At 47.1% G+C, this 19386-nt stretch overlaps 1 protein-coding gene across 5 annotated transcripts; it reads left to right on the forward strand.

The window, feature by feature from the left end:
- The first annotated feature begins 5010 nt into the window (after nt 1-5010).
- Znf436 (zinc finger protein 436) lies at nt 5011-15035 on the forward strand. Of its 5 annotated transcripts, none has more exons than XM_031379094.1 (4): nt 5011-5474; nt 6800-6854; nt 7558-7684; nt 10968-15035. In XM_031379094.1, the coding sequence occupies exons 2-4, from the start codon at nt 6822-6824 to the stop codon at nt 12218-12220; spliced, it is 1413 nt and encodes a 470-aa protein (XP_031234954.1). In that variant the 5' UTR covers nt 5011-5474; nt 6800-6821; the 3' UTR covers nt 12221-15035. The 5 variants fall into 5 exon arrangements, with proteins under 5 accessions (XP_031234954.1, XP_031234957.1, XP_031234955.1 ...); XM_031379097.1 differs by having other exon boundaries at nt 5012-5474; nt 7441-7684; XM_031379095.1 differs by lacking the exon at nt 5011-5474 and adding an exon at nt 7026-7125 and having other exon boundaries at nt 6434-6854.
- The last annotated feature ends 4351 nt before the right edge of the window (nt 15036-19386 follow it).

The following is a 19386-nucleotide window of genomic DNA, read 5'->3' on the forward strand; positions in this document are numbered from 1 at the left end:
GGGGGGAGGGGAGGAAGGCAGAGGGAGGCAGGCAGGCAAACTTGATAAAGCCTTCAGCTTTTAAACCAGGGGAGATTGAGACCCCTGTGGATAGACTGAAGATCCTCAGTAGAGGGTTTCACACCCACAGCTCCTAAAAGCAGAACAGGACAGACCTCCATATCTGCTCCCTGTCACACTTACAACGCTGAGAGATCCAGACCTGGGCATGCCCCTCAGCTCTGCTTGCCAACAGGTCTCTGCCTGGTAGGAAAATGGATTCCATACCAGATGGTGATATGTGCCACTTCCAAGGCACAGGTGTCACCTGTGAAGGTGCCCGGAGATGCCACTTAGAAATCCAGGTGCTGCTTCCAGTTTCTCTTGGAGGCCCTGCTGAGATCCAGCTTCTGATCCAGTCAGCCTCAGGTAGGGCTGAGAGGTCTTATCCCCACAAGCTCCCAGTTCCAGCAAGTGCCAATGCTTCAGGTCACAGTCAAGCAGGAGGGGATCTGATGCCGGATTTCTCTCTGGATGATTTTTAATTCTCCATCGCTTCTCACTTTTGGCTAAGAGCAAATGTATACAATCCTCCATCCAGATGTTTAGAAACCAGAGGAAGAACATGGCAGTGTCCACTAATGATGTTTGTGATGGTTGCTTTAGCATATTTGTTCTTCTAGACAGGGTTTCTCTGTGTAGCCCTGGCTGTCCTGGAACTCACTCTATAGACCAGGCTGGCCTCGAACTCAGAGATCCACCTGCCTCTGCCTCCTGAGTGCTGGGATTAAATGTGTGTGCCACCACTATCCGGCTAGAGTGTTTTTTTGTTTTGTTTTGTTTTGTTTAATTTCACGTTTTTTCCACCTGTACATACTAAACTAGAATGTATTTTTAAAAGGTAAAGCTTTCTATATCCTTTATAAAACAGAAACCCTGTCTCAAAAAAACCAAAAAAAAGAAAAAAAAAAGAAAAAGAAAAAAAAAACCAAAAAGAGAGAAAGGAAGAAAGGAAGAAAGAAAGAAAGAAAGAAAGAAAGAGAGAAAACGTCACAGATGGATCTGGAGAGATGGCTCAGTGGTTAAAAGCATTGGCTGCTCTTCCAGAGCACTTGGGTTCAATTCCCAGCCCCCACATAGCAGCTCATAACTGTAACTCTAGGAGATCTATCTCCCTGACACAGACGTAACTGCAGGCCAAATGCCAATATGTATGAGAGTAAAAATTAGATCAATTAAAAAAAGAAAAGTCATAGATAGTTGCACATTTATTTATTCATTTGTTCATATTGTGTGTTTGCAGGGGCATACCATACCACAATGTGGGTATGAAGGAGATCCTATGAGAGCTGGCTCTGGGTTCTCTCAGCCACTAAACTTAGGTCCTCATGCTTGGTGGCAAGCACCTTATTTACGCAGCCTTCCACCCCAGTCCATGGGTGAGTGTTTTAAAGCGACATCCGGGAAAGACTTCCAGTATCAGAACCCAAGGATATTGTGCATCACAAGGATTTGGAGCACGGGAAAAGGCACCCTGAATTTTCATCGTCAGGAACCTTACTATTTACAAAGGAGATGAATCAGAGCAAAGGCTGAAGGAACAAGCCGACACAAGTCCACAGGTGACACGGCACACGTGTTCCCACAAAGGACACAGAGGATGAATAGTCCATAGGCTTAATAATACCATTCCAGTGTGTCCTCCTGTCCCCACCCTGGATCCATTCAATTCAATGGCAAGGCCTGGAAACAGCTTTGCAAGATCCCAGGCATGACTACATGACTACACTAGGGTATCTTGCTCTGCCGCCCCAGTTTGAAGGTGTTCATTCCCTCCCACCCCCGCCCCCATGCATTTGGTAGGGCTTAGGAACCCTGCAGGGCCGGCTTTTACTTCGCCTTCACACTTTTCCATAGTCATGCTGGCTTCTCAGATCTTTATGATCTGTTAGGATACTTCTTAACTCCATGGCTTTCTTCATCTCAAAGACACAGAGTTCAAGCCTTAGTTCAAGCCTTGTCAAGTCAAGCTTCGACATCTCCCATTTGGAGAAGGCAAGATTGTTTCTCCAAAGGAGAAAAAGGACAAGGTTGGATGATCATGAAGTAGGGGGAAGACGTGTATTGGAAGTTGGGGGAAAAGATCTCAATCAAAGCCCATTAAATGACCTACAACTGGGGCTGGAGAGATGGCTCAGCGGTTAGGAGCATGGACTGCTCTTCCAGAGGTCCTGAGTTCAATTCCCAGCAACCACATGGTGACTCACAACCCTCTGTAATGGGATCTGATGCCCTCTTCTAGTGTCTGAAGACAGCTACAGGTGTCCTCATAAAAAAAATAAATATTTAAAATGTTTTTCTTAGCCAGGCAGTAGTGGCGCACACCTTTAATCCCAGTACTCGGGAGGCAGAGGCAGGCTGATTTCTGATGTCGAGGCCAGCCTGGTCTACAGAGTGAGTTCCAGGACAGCCAGGGCTACACAGAGAAACCCTGTCTAGAAAAAAACAAAACCAGACTTCCAGGGCCGAGAATGCCACTCAGCTGACAGAGTGCTTCCCTAGGATGCACAAGGACCTGGCCTGATTCTGAGATCACTGTGCTTTTAGTGGACTAGAGTTTGGTTTCCAGTGCCCACGTTGGGTGGCACACGAGTTCACTATGGCTGTAATGCCAGCTCCAGGGGATGTGACTCTTGGTTTTTCAGGGTACTTATATGCTCATGAGTGCACGTACACACAAAGTTAATGAAATAAATCTTTAAAAAATGTTTATGAAAAAGAATCATTTACAGAGCCCCACAGGAACACTAATCCAGTAACAAATGCACATTTTAAAGACATGCAGCCTGGCAGTGGTGGCGCACGCCTTTAATCCCAGCACTTGGGAGGCAGAGGCAGGCAGATTTCTGAGGCCAGCCTGGTCTACAGAGTGAGTTCTAGGACAGCCAGGGCTACACAGAGAAACCCTGTCTCGAAAAAACAAACAAACAAACAAAAGACATGCAAGAAGGATCCTCATTTCCCTGGGACCAGGCCGGCCTGAAGCCTCCACACACAGTAGGTAAAGCCTCCACACACAGTAGGTGACCATCATTTGCTGAATGATGGCAACAGACAGGGCTTTCCAACTCATTCTAGAAAACTCAAAAAAGTATTTCTGAGTAACACTGAACAATAGGGCAGGAAGTGGCTTCCTCCTCCAGAGACGCCTCCCAGCCCTTGGAAGCAAGCTGCTAACTGGAACCGGAAGCCCCACAGCCTCTGTCTTCCCTTGCCCACTACCCTGGGGGGCTTCCCATCCTGTTCCCACCTTCTCTCCTCTCCCAGATGGGTAAAGAAAAAGCAGGCACGAGGGGAAAGCAGACAAGCCAAGCACACAGAGGCACAGTCCTCAGGAATAAAAGGAAAAACTGGAGGGACAAAAGAGGGTCTAAAGCTTGACAGCAGGGGGACAAAAGGCTTCAGAGTTTACAAAGGCTCTCCCAGAGGAGGAGGGCTTCTGGGGAGGCCCCCGGAGGGGACTGCCTCTGGACCAGTCATCCTCCTTGTTTGTAGGAGTCGACTGCCTCTGGACCAGCCACCCTCCTTGTTTGTAGGAGTCAACTGCCTCTGGGCCAGCCACCCTCCTTGTTTGTAGGAGTCGACTGCCTCTGGACCAGCCACCCTCTGGGGAGGCACCCGGAGTCGACTCCCTCTGGACCAGCTAACCTCCTTGTTTGTAGGAGTTTGGTTATTGACCCCTGACTCAGTTTTCTCTGAGTGAGGTCTCAATTTGCTGGGTTGCTGGTAATCCCAGGTACTAGGCTCTACATACCACACACGTGAACCCACCCACTGGCTGTATTTCCAGCAAAAAATAGTGTGAAGATAAGGCCATCCCAGAGTGGATCTCCTAGACCATCAGACCATTGAATGAATACACCCACAGGCATTTCTGGCAGTTTCTCCTGCTGGATCATCCAAATACCTATGGTCTTATTGTTCATTTTGTGCAGGTGTGTTTTAAATCCCTCCTCAATGTCCTTAGCAGAGACAATTTCTACTGTACAGAAAAGGAAAGGAGGAGCTGGAAAAATAGCTCAGTGGATCAAAGAGTATACTGCTCTTGCAAAGGACCCAAATTTGTTTTCCAGTGCTCATATATAGGGTGGCTTAGAACTGTGGTGTTTTATGAAACGTGGCATAGTAATGCAAGTGAGAGCACTTCATCAGGTCCTGCCAGACAATTAGACCTGGTATAAAAGGGAGTTGATTGGGGGAAGGGAGCCAAGTAGTAGTTCTTACACTGCTTGGCTTCAGACTTCTACCTGAGGCAGAGACAGGCCGTTGCTAGGTAACTGCTGGGCAGAGCCCAGAGGAATTGCTAACAACAACCACCTATAATTCCAGCATGGATTGGACACCCTCTTCTGGCTTTTTCAGGCACCTGCACTCACATGCTCATATCCCTCCCCCTTATAAATAATTAAAAAATAAAATAAATTTTAAAAAAGGAAATGGGCTTGGATAGATTTTTCTGAAGGATACCCAGCCTAGGTCCGAGCCTAGGTCTGTCCGATCTTTATGCCCATATTCTGGCTGTTGCAAATCTTTAAGGAATCTAACTTACATGGTGGCTGGATACATTTTTTACAATAGGTAGAATAGTACAATTTTGTGGCATCTAAACATTTTTCAGTCCTTTGGGTGTGCAAGAGAAGCACAAGTAGAGGAGATATATTATGGCTGGTAGGGGTCCTGCTAGCTCATATTTAGACCCCTGAGTCATGTAGCCATAAATAACAGGGCACTGGGAACAGGATACTCTAATAAAAGCATGGCTGGGAGTCATATTTGGAAAAAAAAAAAATCCCCAAGTCCTCCAGTGTTCGGATGTATCTGCAAAACAAAAGAACAGCCCCTTTTCCCAGCCCAGGCAGAGAAGTCTCCTGTTTGGTGAGAGACAGCAGGCTTCTGGGCATCAAGCCAAGGCTCTGGGGATATTTATAACTTGAGGAGGGTGGGAGTCCCTAATAAGCTGCTATATTCTTTTTCCATCACTTCCCTCTCCAGGGCTACAGCAAGCTGGGAGCTCTTCCCCACACCGAATCCCTGTTTTGCTCAGCCCTCGCCTTCCATTGTCTAACTCCTTTAACCCCGCTAGGGAAAGGGAAGGCTACAAGTCCTTCCATTTGGAGGACTCTTACTGAACTCAGCTTAGCCAATGCTGATGTTTCTTGGCCAGCTGTTGTGGCCTCGGAGATCTGTTTAAGAGATTGTTGTTTCCCGGAGCTATGGAACAATCTGCAGTCTTGAAGCTTTGGGTTCATTCTACAATCAAACTCTGTCCTTTGCCCTGTTAATCTATGGATTCGGACTTCTACTCGTGGCTCTGAGATCTCTGGAATCTCTGGTGATATCTAGAATCTTTCTGAATGTCAGGCCTCTTTAGATCTCTGAGGCTTTAGGATCTCGGGCCTCAGGAGGATCCTGGAGCCAGCGACCACAGACAGGAGGTAAGGCTGTTCATTTTGCCCTAACCTGGATTTGTGATTTCTTTGAAACAGAGACTACTAGCATCCCTAGGACTCCAGGTCGTCGTAGGCCTAAGGGTTTTCATGATGTTGGGAGGTCTCCAAGATTCCTTTCAGCAGAGACACCTTCAAGAGTACCAGCTCCCTGACTCTCCCACTCTGGGGCCAGCTATTTTCCTACACATCCTATCCCCTTCCCCCGCTTCTGATTTCAATGTTCTGGCGTCTGAGATGTGTGCACTTGAGCCCAGTCTCTATAAAAGAGCTCGAGACGCTCCCTACAGGGTTAACATTGGAACACTCTGGGTCCGGACGCGGACAGCACTCCAGCACCCGACAGAGGACGCGAGGCCTCCTGGGATATGGAGTGTGGGGCGCGTTGTGAATGCCGCAAGGCCTACTGGGAGTTGTAGTTCTCGGACCCAGAAAGCGAGCGCTGCAGGCGGTCTGGGAGGTGTTTTGAGTCCGTGGGCGGGGCCCAAAGTTCCATCGCGGCCAGGGTGTCTCCCGTGGAAGGGGAAGGAAGCCTTTTCCCTCTCTGGCCTTAGCTGTCAAATGAGGGGTGACCTCAACTGAGTTCAGCCCGGGCTTTCACACTCAATCTAACCTCGCGGATAATACATGACTCAAAGATGGTCGTAGAGCCATGAGAAAAAACAGGGAAGCTTCCTTTGCTGAGCTGTGCCGTGGTCTCCGAGAAAAAAGTAGGGGGTATTCTCACTGGTGTGGAAGGTCAGGGTCCTGTCTCTTCCCTTTTGTTCTTTTCCCTCCCCTGCTCCTGGCCGCTAAGTGGCCTTTGTACGCCAGAGAGAAACTCCAAGTCCCGTCAGGCCCCGAGGTGCGCGCACGCGTGGTGGAGCTGCCCGGCCACGCCGCAGGAGGAGGGCTGATGGTTTGGCTTCTGATTGGTCAGATCTTTTATGATTTCTTTTCGCTGATTGGCTGGGATTGCTGCCGGAAAGGTCCCAGCCCAGAGATGGAAGAGCAGAGGCGTTCTGTGGGCTGGGTTGAAAGCCTCCTCCCTCGAATTGCATCGGCCTGACCCCCCCAGCCCAGGGGGCACCCCGCCAGTGCCTGTCCTCTCCTAACTCTAACGTTGCACGTACTCGATATCAACCGAGACACGGAGAGTGGGTGACTCTCGGCAGCCAGGGAGGAGAGTGACCAGTCTTGGGCCTTCCCCTCATACCCTGCGACCAGAACTCCAGCCCTAGGGAGTGGGCAGGGCCTTTGCCGCGCCTCACGCCCTGCTTCTCGCCTCCTTCAGCGTTGTCTGCTAGCTGGTTTTCCTGCTCTCTCTCTCCCAGGAGACGAACACTTGAGCCCGAAATGGCAGCCACCCTGCTCATGTCTGGGTCTCAGGTAAGCCGGGGGCTCTGCTTACCCATCTCGCCCGGTGTTTCCCCGTTCTGCAAACCCCTAGAGGAAATTCTCTGGGATTAGCTCATTTCGCTATTCTGCTCCAGGGTTTTAGTGTTGGCTAGTATATAACCATATACAAGCATATATCAAACACCCACTGTATGACTTTAGATATTGAGAAGAATAAACCGAACAAGATGGGTGGTACCCTCCTTGCCAGCAATCTGTAGGGAGAACACTGCGTCCGGTTAACCTGGATGCGATACGTATGGTAAGTATTCTGTTTGCCTAAGCAAGAAAGTATTGTGGTGTGGGAACCAGTAAGTCGTGGAGTGGTTAATTCTAGTTGCGGTATCCGAGGATGGAATGAAGAGCAAAAGGGTGGGGAGAAACAGAACAGCAGCTGGCGCTAGAACTGGACCAGAAAGACGAGAATTTCACTGGTCTAAGAAAAAGAGAGCCTTGTATGTAAGGGTCCAAAGTGGGTAGGGCTATCCTGATCGGGAAGCTAGTAGATTGCCCCTGCCTTTTGACCACATGTCTTTTTTTCTTCCTTCTTTCTTATTTTTTTCTTCGGACTCTACAGATGAGACTTAATGCCATTGCCTTCTCGACATTTATAACTATGTCTCTAATTTCAAGAAGAAAAGCTGGTTCTAAACTCCTAGGTACCAAGTAGCGAGGAAACATTGTGTGATTTCAGGCCCCTGTGACATTTGAAGATATGGCCATGTACCTCACTCGGGAAGAGTGGAGACCTCTGGACCCTACACAAAGAGACCTTTACAGGGATGTGATGCAGGAGAATTATGGAAATGTTGTCTCGCTGGGTGAGTGAGGATTTCTATCTTGTTTGACCTCTCATGGCTTTGAAACTGTCAGAACGGCTTAAGTCTTTCGGTACAGCCTTGTTTGTTTTTAAGGAAAAACACACAACTACTGACTTTGGTGCTCGTCCAAATCTTTAAATGTGAGAAGAGCCACGTTTCCCAGTCTAAAAGGAAAAGTAAAGATGTTTCTGCCATTTCGGAGACTCCGAGGATTCTCATGCCCTGAGTCATTAGCGGCTCTGTGACCTGTTTGTACAGATTACTGACCAAACAGGTCTGACACTGTGCTGCTCGCCAGGACATAAATGCCCTGTAAATGGTGCTTTTTCTCTCGGGCGCTGGAAGATGAGGGCTCAGAAGCAGGTTCATAGGAGGGCAGAAACCACCCTTTTGTGTTTGTTTTGGCTCAGTAGCTACAGCTTTGCCTCAGGTACCTTAAGTAGGTTCTAGTCTAGAGAGCTTTCAGAGGCGAGCATCCTTCAAGTGTGCCTTGTTTCAGAAGAACCATTGAGAAATCAGCTCACAGATCCTATTCAGAGGAGAAGTCGTGAGGCTGGGGATGCAGCTCAGTTGGTAGAGCTCTTGCTTAGCAGTCTTGAAGCCCTGGCTTTGATCCTCAGTCCTGCATACAGCCAGACAAAGGACTAAGATATTTTAAAATGTTTTTATTCTCAGAAAAAAAAGGTGACCTGATGGGTTTTCTTTGCTTGGACTCTCTCTGATGCCCCAGTTTCCTTGGATTCTTCTTTTTATTTTTTATTCATTTTTAGGTGATGCTAAATAATGAGCTTTATTTTGACATTTTCTATTTTCTTTTCTTTTTTTTAACATTTATTTTTATTTATATGAGTACACTGTAGCTGACTTTAGACACACCAGAAGAGGGTATCAGATCTCATTACAGATGGTTGTGAGCCACCATGTGGTTGCTGGGATTTGAACTCAGGACCTTCAGAAGAACAGTCAGTGCCCTTAACCACTGAGCCATCTCTCCAGCCCTGACATTTTCATATGTGTCTAAATACTTTGATCTGACTTGCTTCCTTCCCCTACTTCCTTGAGCTCTTGTCTCTTGAATTGTTCTTTAAAAACAACAAAAACTCCACTCCCAAACCCCAAGTGAACAGAACCAGAAAGGGTGGAAGAGATGGCTCAGATGTTAAGAGCGGATGTTGCTCTTGCTGAGGACCTGAGTTCAGGTCCCAGCACCCGTATCAGGCCCCTCACAACCACCTGTATTTCTATCTGCAGGGGATTAGATGCCCTCTTCTGGCCCCTGAGGGCATCTGCAATCACTTGTACAACCTAGATGCATACACATAATTAAACATGAAGTAAAGATTAAACAGCCATCACTATGTTATTTACATAGATCTTTTTTTTTTTTTTTTTTTTTGGTTTTTCGAGACAGGGTTTCTCTGTGTAGCTCTCTGGCTGTCCTGGAACTCACTCTGTAGACCAGGCTGGCCTCAAACTCAGAAATCCGCCTGCCTCTGCCTCCCAAGTGCTGAGATCAAATGCATCACCACCGCCGTCCAGCTTACCCAGATCTATTTTAAATAGAACCTAACTATATCACCCCACCCAGCAAAAAAAGAGAAATGAGAAAAGAAAGAAAGGAATGTCTTTAAAAAGGCACACTTTTGAAACCTGACAGCTTGTCTCAGGAGCATTTCTGAGATAGAATTACCAAAAGATTTATTTCTTACTCAGATACATTTAGGGAGAGGATTAGTAAATGTTTTCAAGGCAATTCATTGTTTTATTTCTCCTTGTAATGTGTAGTATGTGTGTTCTGTCTGAATGTATGTCTGCGTACCACGTGCACGCCTGGTGCCCACAGAGGCCAGAAGAGTGTCAGATTCCCTGGAACTGGAGTTGCAAGCACTTACTTGTGTGCTACCTGACGTGGATGCTGGGAACTGAGCTCAGGTCCTCTGCAAGAGCAGCAAGCACTCTGGGTCGTTGAGTCATCTCTCAGGCTCTTCATGATTGTTTTTATCTCAGGGCTCCTTGGATCCTGTAATGTGTTATTAAACATTTGGAGATCTTCCCCCCCCCATGTGTGTGTGTGTGTGTGTGTATGATGTGTATGCACATGGATGTGCAGATAACATTTGCCTGCATGTAAGTCAGGGCTTCACTCTCAGCACCTTCCTCTGTCTGTTTCTACCTTATTTTTTGAGACAAGTTCTCCCATTGAACCTGGAGTTAGCTCTTTCAGTGAGACCGGCTGGCTAGAAAGCCCCAAGATCCACTTGACCACCACCTTAAGTGTTGGGATTAATGGTATGGACAGCTTTTGTGTGTGTGCTTGATATCCCAAACCAGAGTCTAATGTTTGTACAACAAATACTTTCCCCTCTGAGCTGTCTTCCCAGCCTCTCTTAGGTTTTTAGTTTGTTGGTGACTAGTTAGCAAACTAATTTACGCGTAAGCCGTTCTCAGTGAACATACCTGTCACTTACAGCTTTCTGTCATGTACTAAGAAACCCAACATGATAGGGTGATGGCACACACCTTTAATTTCAACAGTCAGGAGGCAGAAGCAGGCTGATCTCTGAGTTCTAGCCTGATCTACAGAGTGAGTTCCAGTATAGCTAGGACTACACAGAGTTTGTCTCAAAAACTAAGAGAGAGAGAAGAAACAAAGAAAGAAAGACCCAGTTTAGAAAGGTTCTCTATTTTGTTGCTTCTGATTGTTTTCCTTTTTCAAAATACCAGGAATGGATAGGTTCTTAAATAACTATTAAGTGAAGAGCCTGAACTTAGCAGATAGACTTGAGTTTGAATACTTAGATTTTTTTTTGTTTGTTTTCATCTTTTAATTGCATGTATATGATAGTATGGGTTTGTGTGTGTGACTTGTAGCGCCCACACTGCCGAGCTACCTCTCCCACCTGGAGGAGGCCACTTTGATCCTCTGAATCTTGGATCTCTCCTTCACAGAGATGGACTTCCTTGAAAGTGTGACCATTATTATTTACTCATGTTAAGAACTGTTTGGCAGTCCATCCTCGCCTGTGGATGAGGTCCATACTTCACACTTTTGCTTTATCACCCACTTCTGAGATAAATGAGAGAGAGAGAAAGAGAGAGAGAGAGAGAGAGAGAGAGAGAGAGAGAGAGAGAGAGAGAGAGAGAGAACGAAAGCTCTGTACTGGGTGGATGTGGTGGAGCTGAGCTATAGAAAGCTTTTAAATGGCATGCACAAAATCCTAGGCTGGGACTAGAGAGATCACAAAAACTGACCCGTCTCCCCACCATTTATTCCTTCTTATAGATTTTGAGATCAGGAGCGAGAATGAAGCAAACCCCAAACAAGAGTTTGGCGACGATGTGGAATTTGCTACCATGTCAGAAGAGCCTCTTGAGAATGCTGAGAAGAATCCTGGAAGCGAAGAGGCCTTTGAAAGTGGGGACCGGTCAGAAAGGCCATGGGGAGACCTGACAGCAGAGGAGTGGGTAAGCTACCCTCTCCAGCAAGTCACCGACCTGCTTGTACACAAGGAAGCGCACACAGGCATCCGCTACCACATTTGTTCTCAGTGTGGAAAAGCCTTCAGCCAGATTTCAGACCTCAACCGCCACCAGAAAACGCACACGGGAGACAGGCCCTATAAGTGTTACGAGTGCGGCAAGGGCTTCAGCCGCAGCTCGCACCTCATCCAGCACCAGAGGACACACACGGGCGAGCGGCCTTACGACTGCAACGAGTGTGGCAAGAGCTTTGGCCGGAGCTCGCACCTCATCCAGCACCAGACCATCCACACCGGGGAGAAGCCTCACAAATGCACCGAGTGCGGGAAAAGCTTCTGCCGCCTCTCCCACCTCATCCAGCATCAGCGGACCCACAGCGGGGAGAAGCCGTACGAGTGCGAGGAGTGCGGGAAGAGCTTCAGCCGCAGCTCCCACCTCGCGCAGCACCAGCGGACTCACACCGGCGAGAAGCCGTACGAGTGCAACGAGTGTGGGCGGGGCTTCAGCGAGAGGTCCGACCTCATCAAACACTACCGCGTGCACACGGGCGAGCGGCCCTACAAGTGTGACGAGTGTGGGAAGAACTTCAGCCAGAACTCAGACCTGGTGCGGCACCGCCGGGCCCACACCGGCGAGAAGCCCTACCACTGTAACGAGTGCGGGGAAAACTTCAGCCGCATCTCCCACCTGGTCCAGCACCAGAGGACTCACACCGGCGAGAAGCCGTACGAGTGCACGGCCTGTGGGAAAAGCTTCAGCCGGAGCTCTCACCTCATCACGCACCAGAAGATCCACACCGGGGAGAAGCCCTACGAGTGCAACGAGTGTTGGCGAAGCTTTGGGGAGAGGTCCGACCTGATTAAGCACCAGAGAACCCACACAGGAGAAAAGCCCTATGAGTGTGTGCAGTGCGGCAAGGGCTTCACACAGAGCTCCAACCTCATCACGCATCAGAGGGTTCACACAGGGGAGAAGCCTTATGAATGTACCGAGTGTGATAAGAGCTTCAGCCGGAGCTCGGCTCTTATTAAACACAAGAGAGTTCATACCGACTAGGCCCTGTAACCCTGGGTAAGAAATAACTCGTTTGGAGGCCAAGGGATGTTTGATATCAGCCAGCTTCCTTTAGCTCTTTTTAACGTTCCGATTTCCCTGGTTGTGGGCTACAGTCTAAAACGTGAAAGAAGGCGACCCTTTTGAAATTCCGACCCACAGCTTCGAGGATGCTATCCCCACCTCCACAAGGGTGATGTGTATTCACTGATTATCATATGAATTGCTTCATCAAAGTCAGCTCCCTCCTGAGTAACTTGAGAGCTGAAGACTAGAAGACTAGATAGATGCTGGCAGATGCTCGAGATGGAGTACATCTTTAAAATGTTTTCTTTCTCTCTCTCTCTCTCTCTCTCTCTCTCTCTCTCTCTCTCTCATATCTTTGGCCTAAAAAGACTGCAGCGGGAGAAATAGGGTGCTCCCAGCTGCTTTGGCAGAAGGTGGGCAGACTCGCCCTGAGCTGCGACTGTTTATACGCTGTATTGGCTGGGCTTACACACATCCCTTCCAAAGGGCTTTTGGTTTTTTTTTTTGTTTTTGTTTTTTTTTTGAGTAGCTCACCTTCATATCACAAACATCTCCTTGTCCACAGGCTTCTGCCTGCTGAAAGCAATGATCACAGAGTTTCTCCTTGTTTCTCACTTGCGTATAGCTTGCATATTTTTGAAAGCTGACCGAAGATACAATGTAATGGGAAACAGAAGGCGCAGGTTGGAGGACCAAGGGCCCATGGGCTCTGGTGACTTCAGCAAAAGATAGCCATCAAGACTGCCATTAACCAGGCTTCTGAATTTTCTTCAAAAATCACTTTAGGGATCATAGTAGGGAAACTGCCTTTAGGAAAAGGTAGGGCTGAAGGTCATGATGGATCAGAGGTAGTGCAGGAACTGACCGTCCCAGGGAAGGGAGCCCAGAGCTCTTCCCAGGGAGCAGCAGTCAGTGCTGTGGTTCTTCTGTCTAACCTTTAAGATCACTTGCCCCTGCACTGCTAACTCTAGGGCTTGATAGGGCCACAACCCAGTCTTTATCTTAGCTTGCATAAAGGCATGCGTATGTACAGTGAAATGTGTATTCTGATAGCAGAAACTGAATTCCTAAGAATCAGCATGTCCTTGCGTGAAGTAGCTCATAAGATAGAACTGTAGACACAACTCCGTTGTGAGAAGTGTCCTTGATTTTCCTTTTGTTATGGAGAGAAAGAAAAATTAGCATTAGTGCTCAAGCTCAGTGCACTCCTGTAAGGTTTGCTTTTGTACAGAACTAAGCACTTGTGTGGATGTATCCATCAGTGGTGAGAGAGTGACTGGACACTCAGGTCCGTGGTCCTTTCTCAGACTGATTATCCTCTGTGGTGAGTGACCTCATCTGAAGAAACAGAAAACCTACGGAGGTATGCGTTTCCAGCATCCAGACACAAATATTTAAAATGAGTTAACTCAGCTCAGAGTTGACTCAGCTCAGAGTTGACTCAGCTCAGTAGCTCAGTGCTTCAGTTCTCCTTAGGTAGCCCGGATGTTGGTGCTTATTCAGCCCTGAGGGGATGGAGGGGAGTTGGCACCCAGGGAGCTGGGACTTGAGTTGTGTGTGTGTGTGTGTGTGTGTGTGTGTGTGTGTGTGCGCGCGCGCGCGCGTGTGCGCGTGCGTGCGCGCCGCATTTAAAGACTCCCAGTGTATTTCTATGGTGCTTCATTGCAAAGTTGCAAACGTAATTTTTATTATTATTATTATTTTTACTAAAGAAAAAAACCCTTTTTGTTAAAGTTCTTTGGGATTTGGCACTTAAAGCCCAGTGCTTTCGCTATGGAGAGTCACTGTGGCCATAGCTGGATGGTCACAGTGTGGCCATATCACTAGTGACAACCTGAAAAGCAGTCCAAGGAGAAACCACTCAGAGGGCCTCCCAAGTGGTCACTCCCATTAGAGGACAAACTTGGGGCAGGGTACATGGTTTCCAGTTTTTTGAGGCAGGGTTTCTCTGTATAGCCCTGACATGGTTTCTATTCTGTACAAAATCTAGCCTACTGTGGGTATTCATATTCTAACTGTTAGGTGGCCTACTGTGGGTATTCATATTCTAACTGTTAGGTGACTTACACCTTCTTGGTAACTAAACTCAGATGAATCTTCCGATGTGTGCAGCCGATGACTTGGGTGGAGTTCCGTGTTCTCCCATTGCTTCTTTGAGCCTCATAAGTGACTGCTTGGGAGTGGCTTGTAGAAGACAGCACCTCTGACCCAACTTCATTGCACCCCATTTCCCTCCTCTGTTCCTTACACACGCACACGCATGCACATGCACACGCATGCACACACATGCATGCGCACACACACACATGCACACACACACACACACACACACCCCACCATGCTCACGCAGCCCCAGCTTTTGAAGGTTATGCTGTGATCCATTTGCTACTTTTGCCTTCTAAGAGATGAAAGGCTGGAAGGTTTCCAGTGCCTTCCCATCTCTTCATGGGAGTACACTCCAGCTGCATGGCTAAAAAGTCAGTGGCTGTACCAGCTCTGTCCACTCCGCAGTGGTCATCTGCTCCCCTTCCTGTGCTGAGCTGTGGAAGTCATACATCCGCATCCGCCACACTTCACTAATGCTGTGTGCATGCCTTCTGTTTGAAAGTCCCTGGCCATTTCTGCACATACAGACAGTCTGTGCCTGTGTTCTGTGGTTGTAGAGAGTGGATGGACAGGTAATCTGTAGAGCAGATTCCCTTGGTATTGGTCAATTATTCTAGTGTCTTATCTATAGCTGTATTATCCTGACAATATTCTATAATTAAAGGTATAATTTTTAAACTCAAAACAACTGAGTTATTTCCATAATTTCAAACTTATTGATAATAGAGCCTCTCATGAGGTTCATTAAAATTGTTTGTGATCATCTTTACATTTATGCTGTGCAGGTTGCAGAGTCGGTTTGCATAGGCTTTCCAGTAGGAGTTGAGGACACACTGTCTTGAACTCTGAGTATGCTACATCTGACCTAGTCTGTGTAAAAGCCTGGATAGACTCCTAAAGAGTCATGCCAGTGGCAAAAGCAACATGGAAGTATAGCTTATTAGCTTTGCAGGAAAAGAGGAAAACACTCCAGAAGTAAAAATTAGAGTTCTTGTTTTAAAAAGAGAGTTTCTGGAAAGATGAATAGTAGCCAGTACCAGGCACTGTGGTGTACACATTATATCCTGGCTCTTAGGAGGCAGAGTCAGGTGGATCACATGAGTCTGAAGTCAGCCTGGTCTACATATAGGAAGGTCCTGTCTACAAACAGAACAGTGAAAACCATTAAAATGTCTAGTAAGATGGCTCAGTGGTTAAGAGCACTGACTGCTCTTCCCAAGGTCCTGAGTTCAAATCCCAGCAACCACATGGTGGCTCACAACCATCTGTGATGAGATCTGATGCCCTCTTCTGGAGTGTCTGAAGACAACTACAGTGTACTTACATATAATAAATAAATACATTAAAAACAAAACAAAACAAAACAAAACAAAACAGAGAGAGAGAGAACTAAGTCCTCTGCCTTCCATGTATGTGATTGGCATGTGCTAACCCCACCCTGAGTAAGTTAATAAAATGAACAAAACATAGTAAACTATGAGACCATCTCTTAGAAACAGCTTGTGGTTCTAGACAAGCAAGAGCTGGAGAGGTGGCTCAGCAGATAAGAGCACTGCTTTTTTTTCCAAAGGACTCAGGTTCGATTCCAAGCCCCACACAGTGCTCACAACTGTCCATGACTTCAGAGGACCCGAGACTATCTTCTAACCTCCGTAGGCACCAGGCACACACATGCAGGCAAAACTGCCATATAGGTATAGTATGGATAAATAGTGTTTCTCCATAGAACTAGCTCTGTAGCCCATACTGCCCTGAACTCACTGGGATCCTCTTGCTTCTGCCTCCTGAGTGCTGGGATCAAAGGCATGTGCAATCATCCCCTGCCCCAAAAGAAAACTGTTTTAAAAAGACCAGAGCACATTTTGCTTAACACAGTGATGATGGTGGATATATAGAGTGTGGCCATAACTTCAAAATTACTTACAAGTAATCTTTTTTTTAAGATTTATTCCAGCCAGGTGGTGGTGGCGCATGCCTTTAATCCCAGCACTTGGGAGGCAGAGGCAGGCGGATTTCTGAGTTTGAAGACAGCCTGGTCTACAGAGTGAGTTCCAGGACAGCCAGGGCTACGTAGAGAAACCCTGTCTCGAAAAAACAAACAAACAAAAAAGGTGTGGAGGCTGCTAGGAATGCCATCAGTAGTGCAGTAGGTACCTAGCATGGGGAGTTTGAGCCTCCGTTTGAAAGCACAAGCCAAGCACTCTGCCAGTTCAGTATCTTCAGTGGCTGGAAAGGAGTTAAAGGAAACCATTAAACTCCCCAGAAGCTTACCAGGAAATCGCCCGTGTGAGTGTCCGGGGTGTGACTATTTTTCCAGCATTTCTGGCAAAGCAAACTTTGCTCCTCCGTGAACTGTCTTCCAGCGGCGTAGGGGTGCAAAAGGAGCTCAGAGCTGTTTCCAGGCTGCTGGGCCTCCAGGGAGGACACAAACCTGCTACTCTGCTATCTGACTCCAGCTTCCGCACCCTGGAGAAAACAGGCCCTTAGGCTTGTGTTAGAACTCTGGAGGAGCCTCCAGTTCCACCTGCGCGCACGTGTGCATACCTACACACACTCGTATGGACATGAACACACACACCACACCCACGAACACACAGAATTTTAAACGCTAGCCTCTTGGACTAGATGTATGTATATACCTTTAATCCCGGCACGCAGGAGGCAGAGACAGGTGGATCTCTGGAGCTTCAAGATGAAAAACAAACAAAAACAATTTAGCAGATTCAGTGACACACCTGTAATCCCAGCTGATTCTGGAAGTATAGACAGGATTGGGGTACACAGTCAGACCCTGTCAGAATCAGAGTGAGGAAGGGAGGGACATAGGGATTCTTAGAAACTATCAACAGATTAAAAAAAAAAAAATCAGTGCAAGAAAACGTAGCTAGCCCGGCAGTGGTGGCACACGCCTTTAGTCCCAGCACTTGGGAGGCAGAGGCAGGCAGATTTCTGAGTTCGAGGCCAGCCTGGTCTACAGAGTTCCAGGACAGTCAGGGCTAAACAGAAACCCTGTCTTGAAAAAACAAAACAGAAAAAGAAAAAAAAAAAGTCTGGTTTGGGCTGGAGAGATGGCTCAGGGTGTAAGAGCACCAACTGCTCTTCTGAAGGTCGTGAGTTCAAATCCCAGCAACCACATGTTGGCTCACAACCACCTATAATGAAATCTGATGCCCTCTTCTGGTGGTCTGAAGACAGCTACAGTGTGCTCATTTATAATAATAAATAAATCTTTAAAAAAGAAAAGAAAATGTAGTTAATACAATTGTTTTCAAAGTTGGTATCATTTCCAACATCTCCAAAGGTGTTTTTGCTGTTCTGCATTTGGCTGGTGTTGAGTTAAGACAACTCTTGCCGGGTGGTGGTGGCGCACGCCTTTAATCCCAGCACTTGGGAGGCAGAGGCAGGCGGATTTCTGAGTTCGAGGCCAGCCTGGTCTACAGAGCAAGTTCCAGGACAGCCAAGGCTATACAGAGAAACCCTGTCTAGGAAAACCAAAAAAAAAAAAAAGACAACTCTTGCTTTGGGCTTCACTATAGCCTCTGCAGCTGCCTCTCTCAGTAGCTCCTGATGGAGATTCCCATACCACGCTTCACTGGCCCTTCTCCTCTAGATCCTGTGACTTATGCAGTCTCCCCAAGGTATTCAGTGCCCAGTTATCCCAGCTGGAAACTGGCATAGCATCCTTGCCACTTGCTCCCTGAAACTTCGACTTCCTCCAGTTCCTCCATCAATGACAAATACCAGTTGCATAATTAGCTGCTATTCAGTCCAATCCGTGTCACCTCTAAACATTTCCCAAGGCTAGCGACCTTTTCTCTACTACCATGGCTTAACAAACGACTTAGAGCAGTTACTTAGCTTCTCTTTTCTTTGAATTCTGTAAGTTACACCTATTATATTTACCTCATAAGGTTGCAGAGGTTGAATCACCCAATGGCACTCAGAATACTAGCAGCCATGCAAACTGTCATCAGGACCATATTTTTCTTAAGGAAGCAGCCACCTAGGGAGTTCCCTTGATTTCAGTCCCTTTCAGTCCCCTCTCCCTTGCTACAGCTCTAATGGTTTTTCTGAAAGGCAAAGAACTTGATCTCCTGCTCTGAATGGGGACAGAGAGGTGTGGGGCTGGAGAGATGGCTTTGTAGTTAAGAGTGCTTTTTTGGGGAGGTAGAGACAAGGGGATCTCTGTGAGTTTGAGGCCAGCCAGGTCTACAGAGTAAGTTCTAGAACAGCTAGGGCTACAAAAGAAGCTCTTTCTCAAAAAACAAAAAAACAAATGAAAGAGAGAGAGCGAGAGAGAGAGCGAGAGAGAGCAAGAGAGAGAGCAAGAGAGAGAGAGAGAGAGAGAGCGCTGGAGAGATGGCTCAGTAACTGCTCTTCCAGAGGTCCTGAGTTCAGTTCCCAGCAACCACATATGGCTCACAACAATCTTTAATGGGATCTGATGCCCTCCTCTGGTGTGTCTGAAGAGAGCAACAGTGTACTCACATACATAAAATGAATAAATAAATCGTAGAGAGAAAAGAAAAGAAAAGAAAAATGTTTACTGCTCTTTCAGAGGTCCTGGCTTCTGTTCTTGGCACTCACACTTCGTACATCTCAAAACCACAGGTAACTTAGAGGATTCAATGCCTTATGATCTCCACATGTAATATAATCCATGCATATGTTGCAAATAAACTCATGTGGGAGGCACACATACATAGTATAATAAATGTATGCTTTTCTTAAAAGATATATTTATTTATTTATTTATTTTGGTTATTTATTTATTTATTTATTTTGCTTTTTCGAGACAGGGTTTCTCTGTGTAGCCTTGGCTGTCCTGGAACTCTGTAGACCAGGCTGGCCTAGAATTCAGAAATCCACCTGCATCTGCCTCCCAAGTGCTGGGATTAAAGGTGTGCTCTGCCACCACCACCCAACTATCTTATTTATTTTTATGTGTATGAGTATACTGTAGCTGTACAGATGGCTGTGAGCCATCATGTGTGTGGCTTTTGGGAATTGAACTCAGGACCTCTGCCGGCCCCGCT

Source organism: Mastomys coucha, unplaced genomic scaffold (assembly GCF_008632895.1).
Source record: "Mastomys coucha isolate ucsf_1 unplaced genomic scaffold, UCSF_Mcou_1 pScaffold18, whole genome shotgun sequence".
Lineage (NCBI taxonomy): Eukaryota > Metazoa > Chordata > Mammalia > Rodentia > Muridae > Mastomys > Mastomys coucha.

Bases quoted from the DNA above. Each gene is read 5' to 3' on its own strand.
- Znf436 (XM_031379094.1), top strand. From the start codon at position 6,822: ATGGCAGCCACCCTGCTCATGTCTGGGTCTCAG. The intron at 6,855-7,557 runs GTAAGCCGGGGG...GTGTGATTTCAG, and splicing joins TGCTCATGTCTGGGTCTCAG to GCCCCTGTGACATTTGAAGA. The intron at 7,685-10,967 runs GTGAGTGAGGAT...TCCTTCTTATAG, and splicing joins TGGAAATGTTGTCTCGCTGG to ATTTTGAGATCAGGAGCGAG.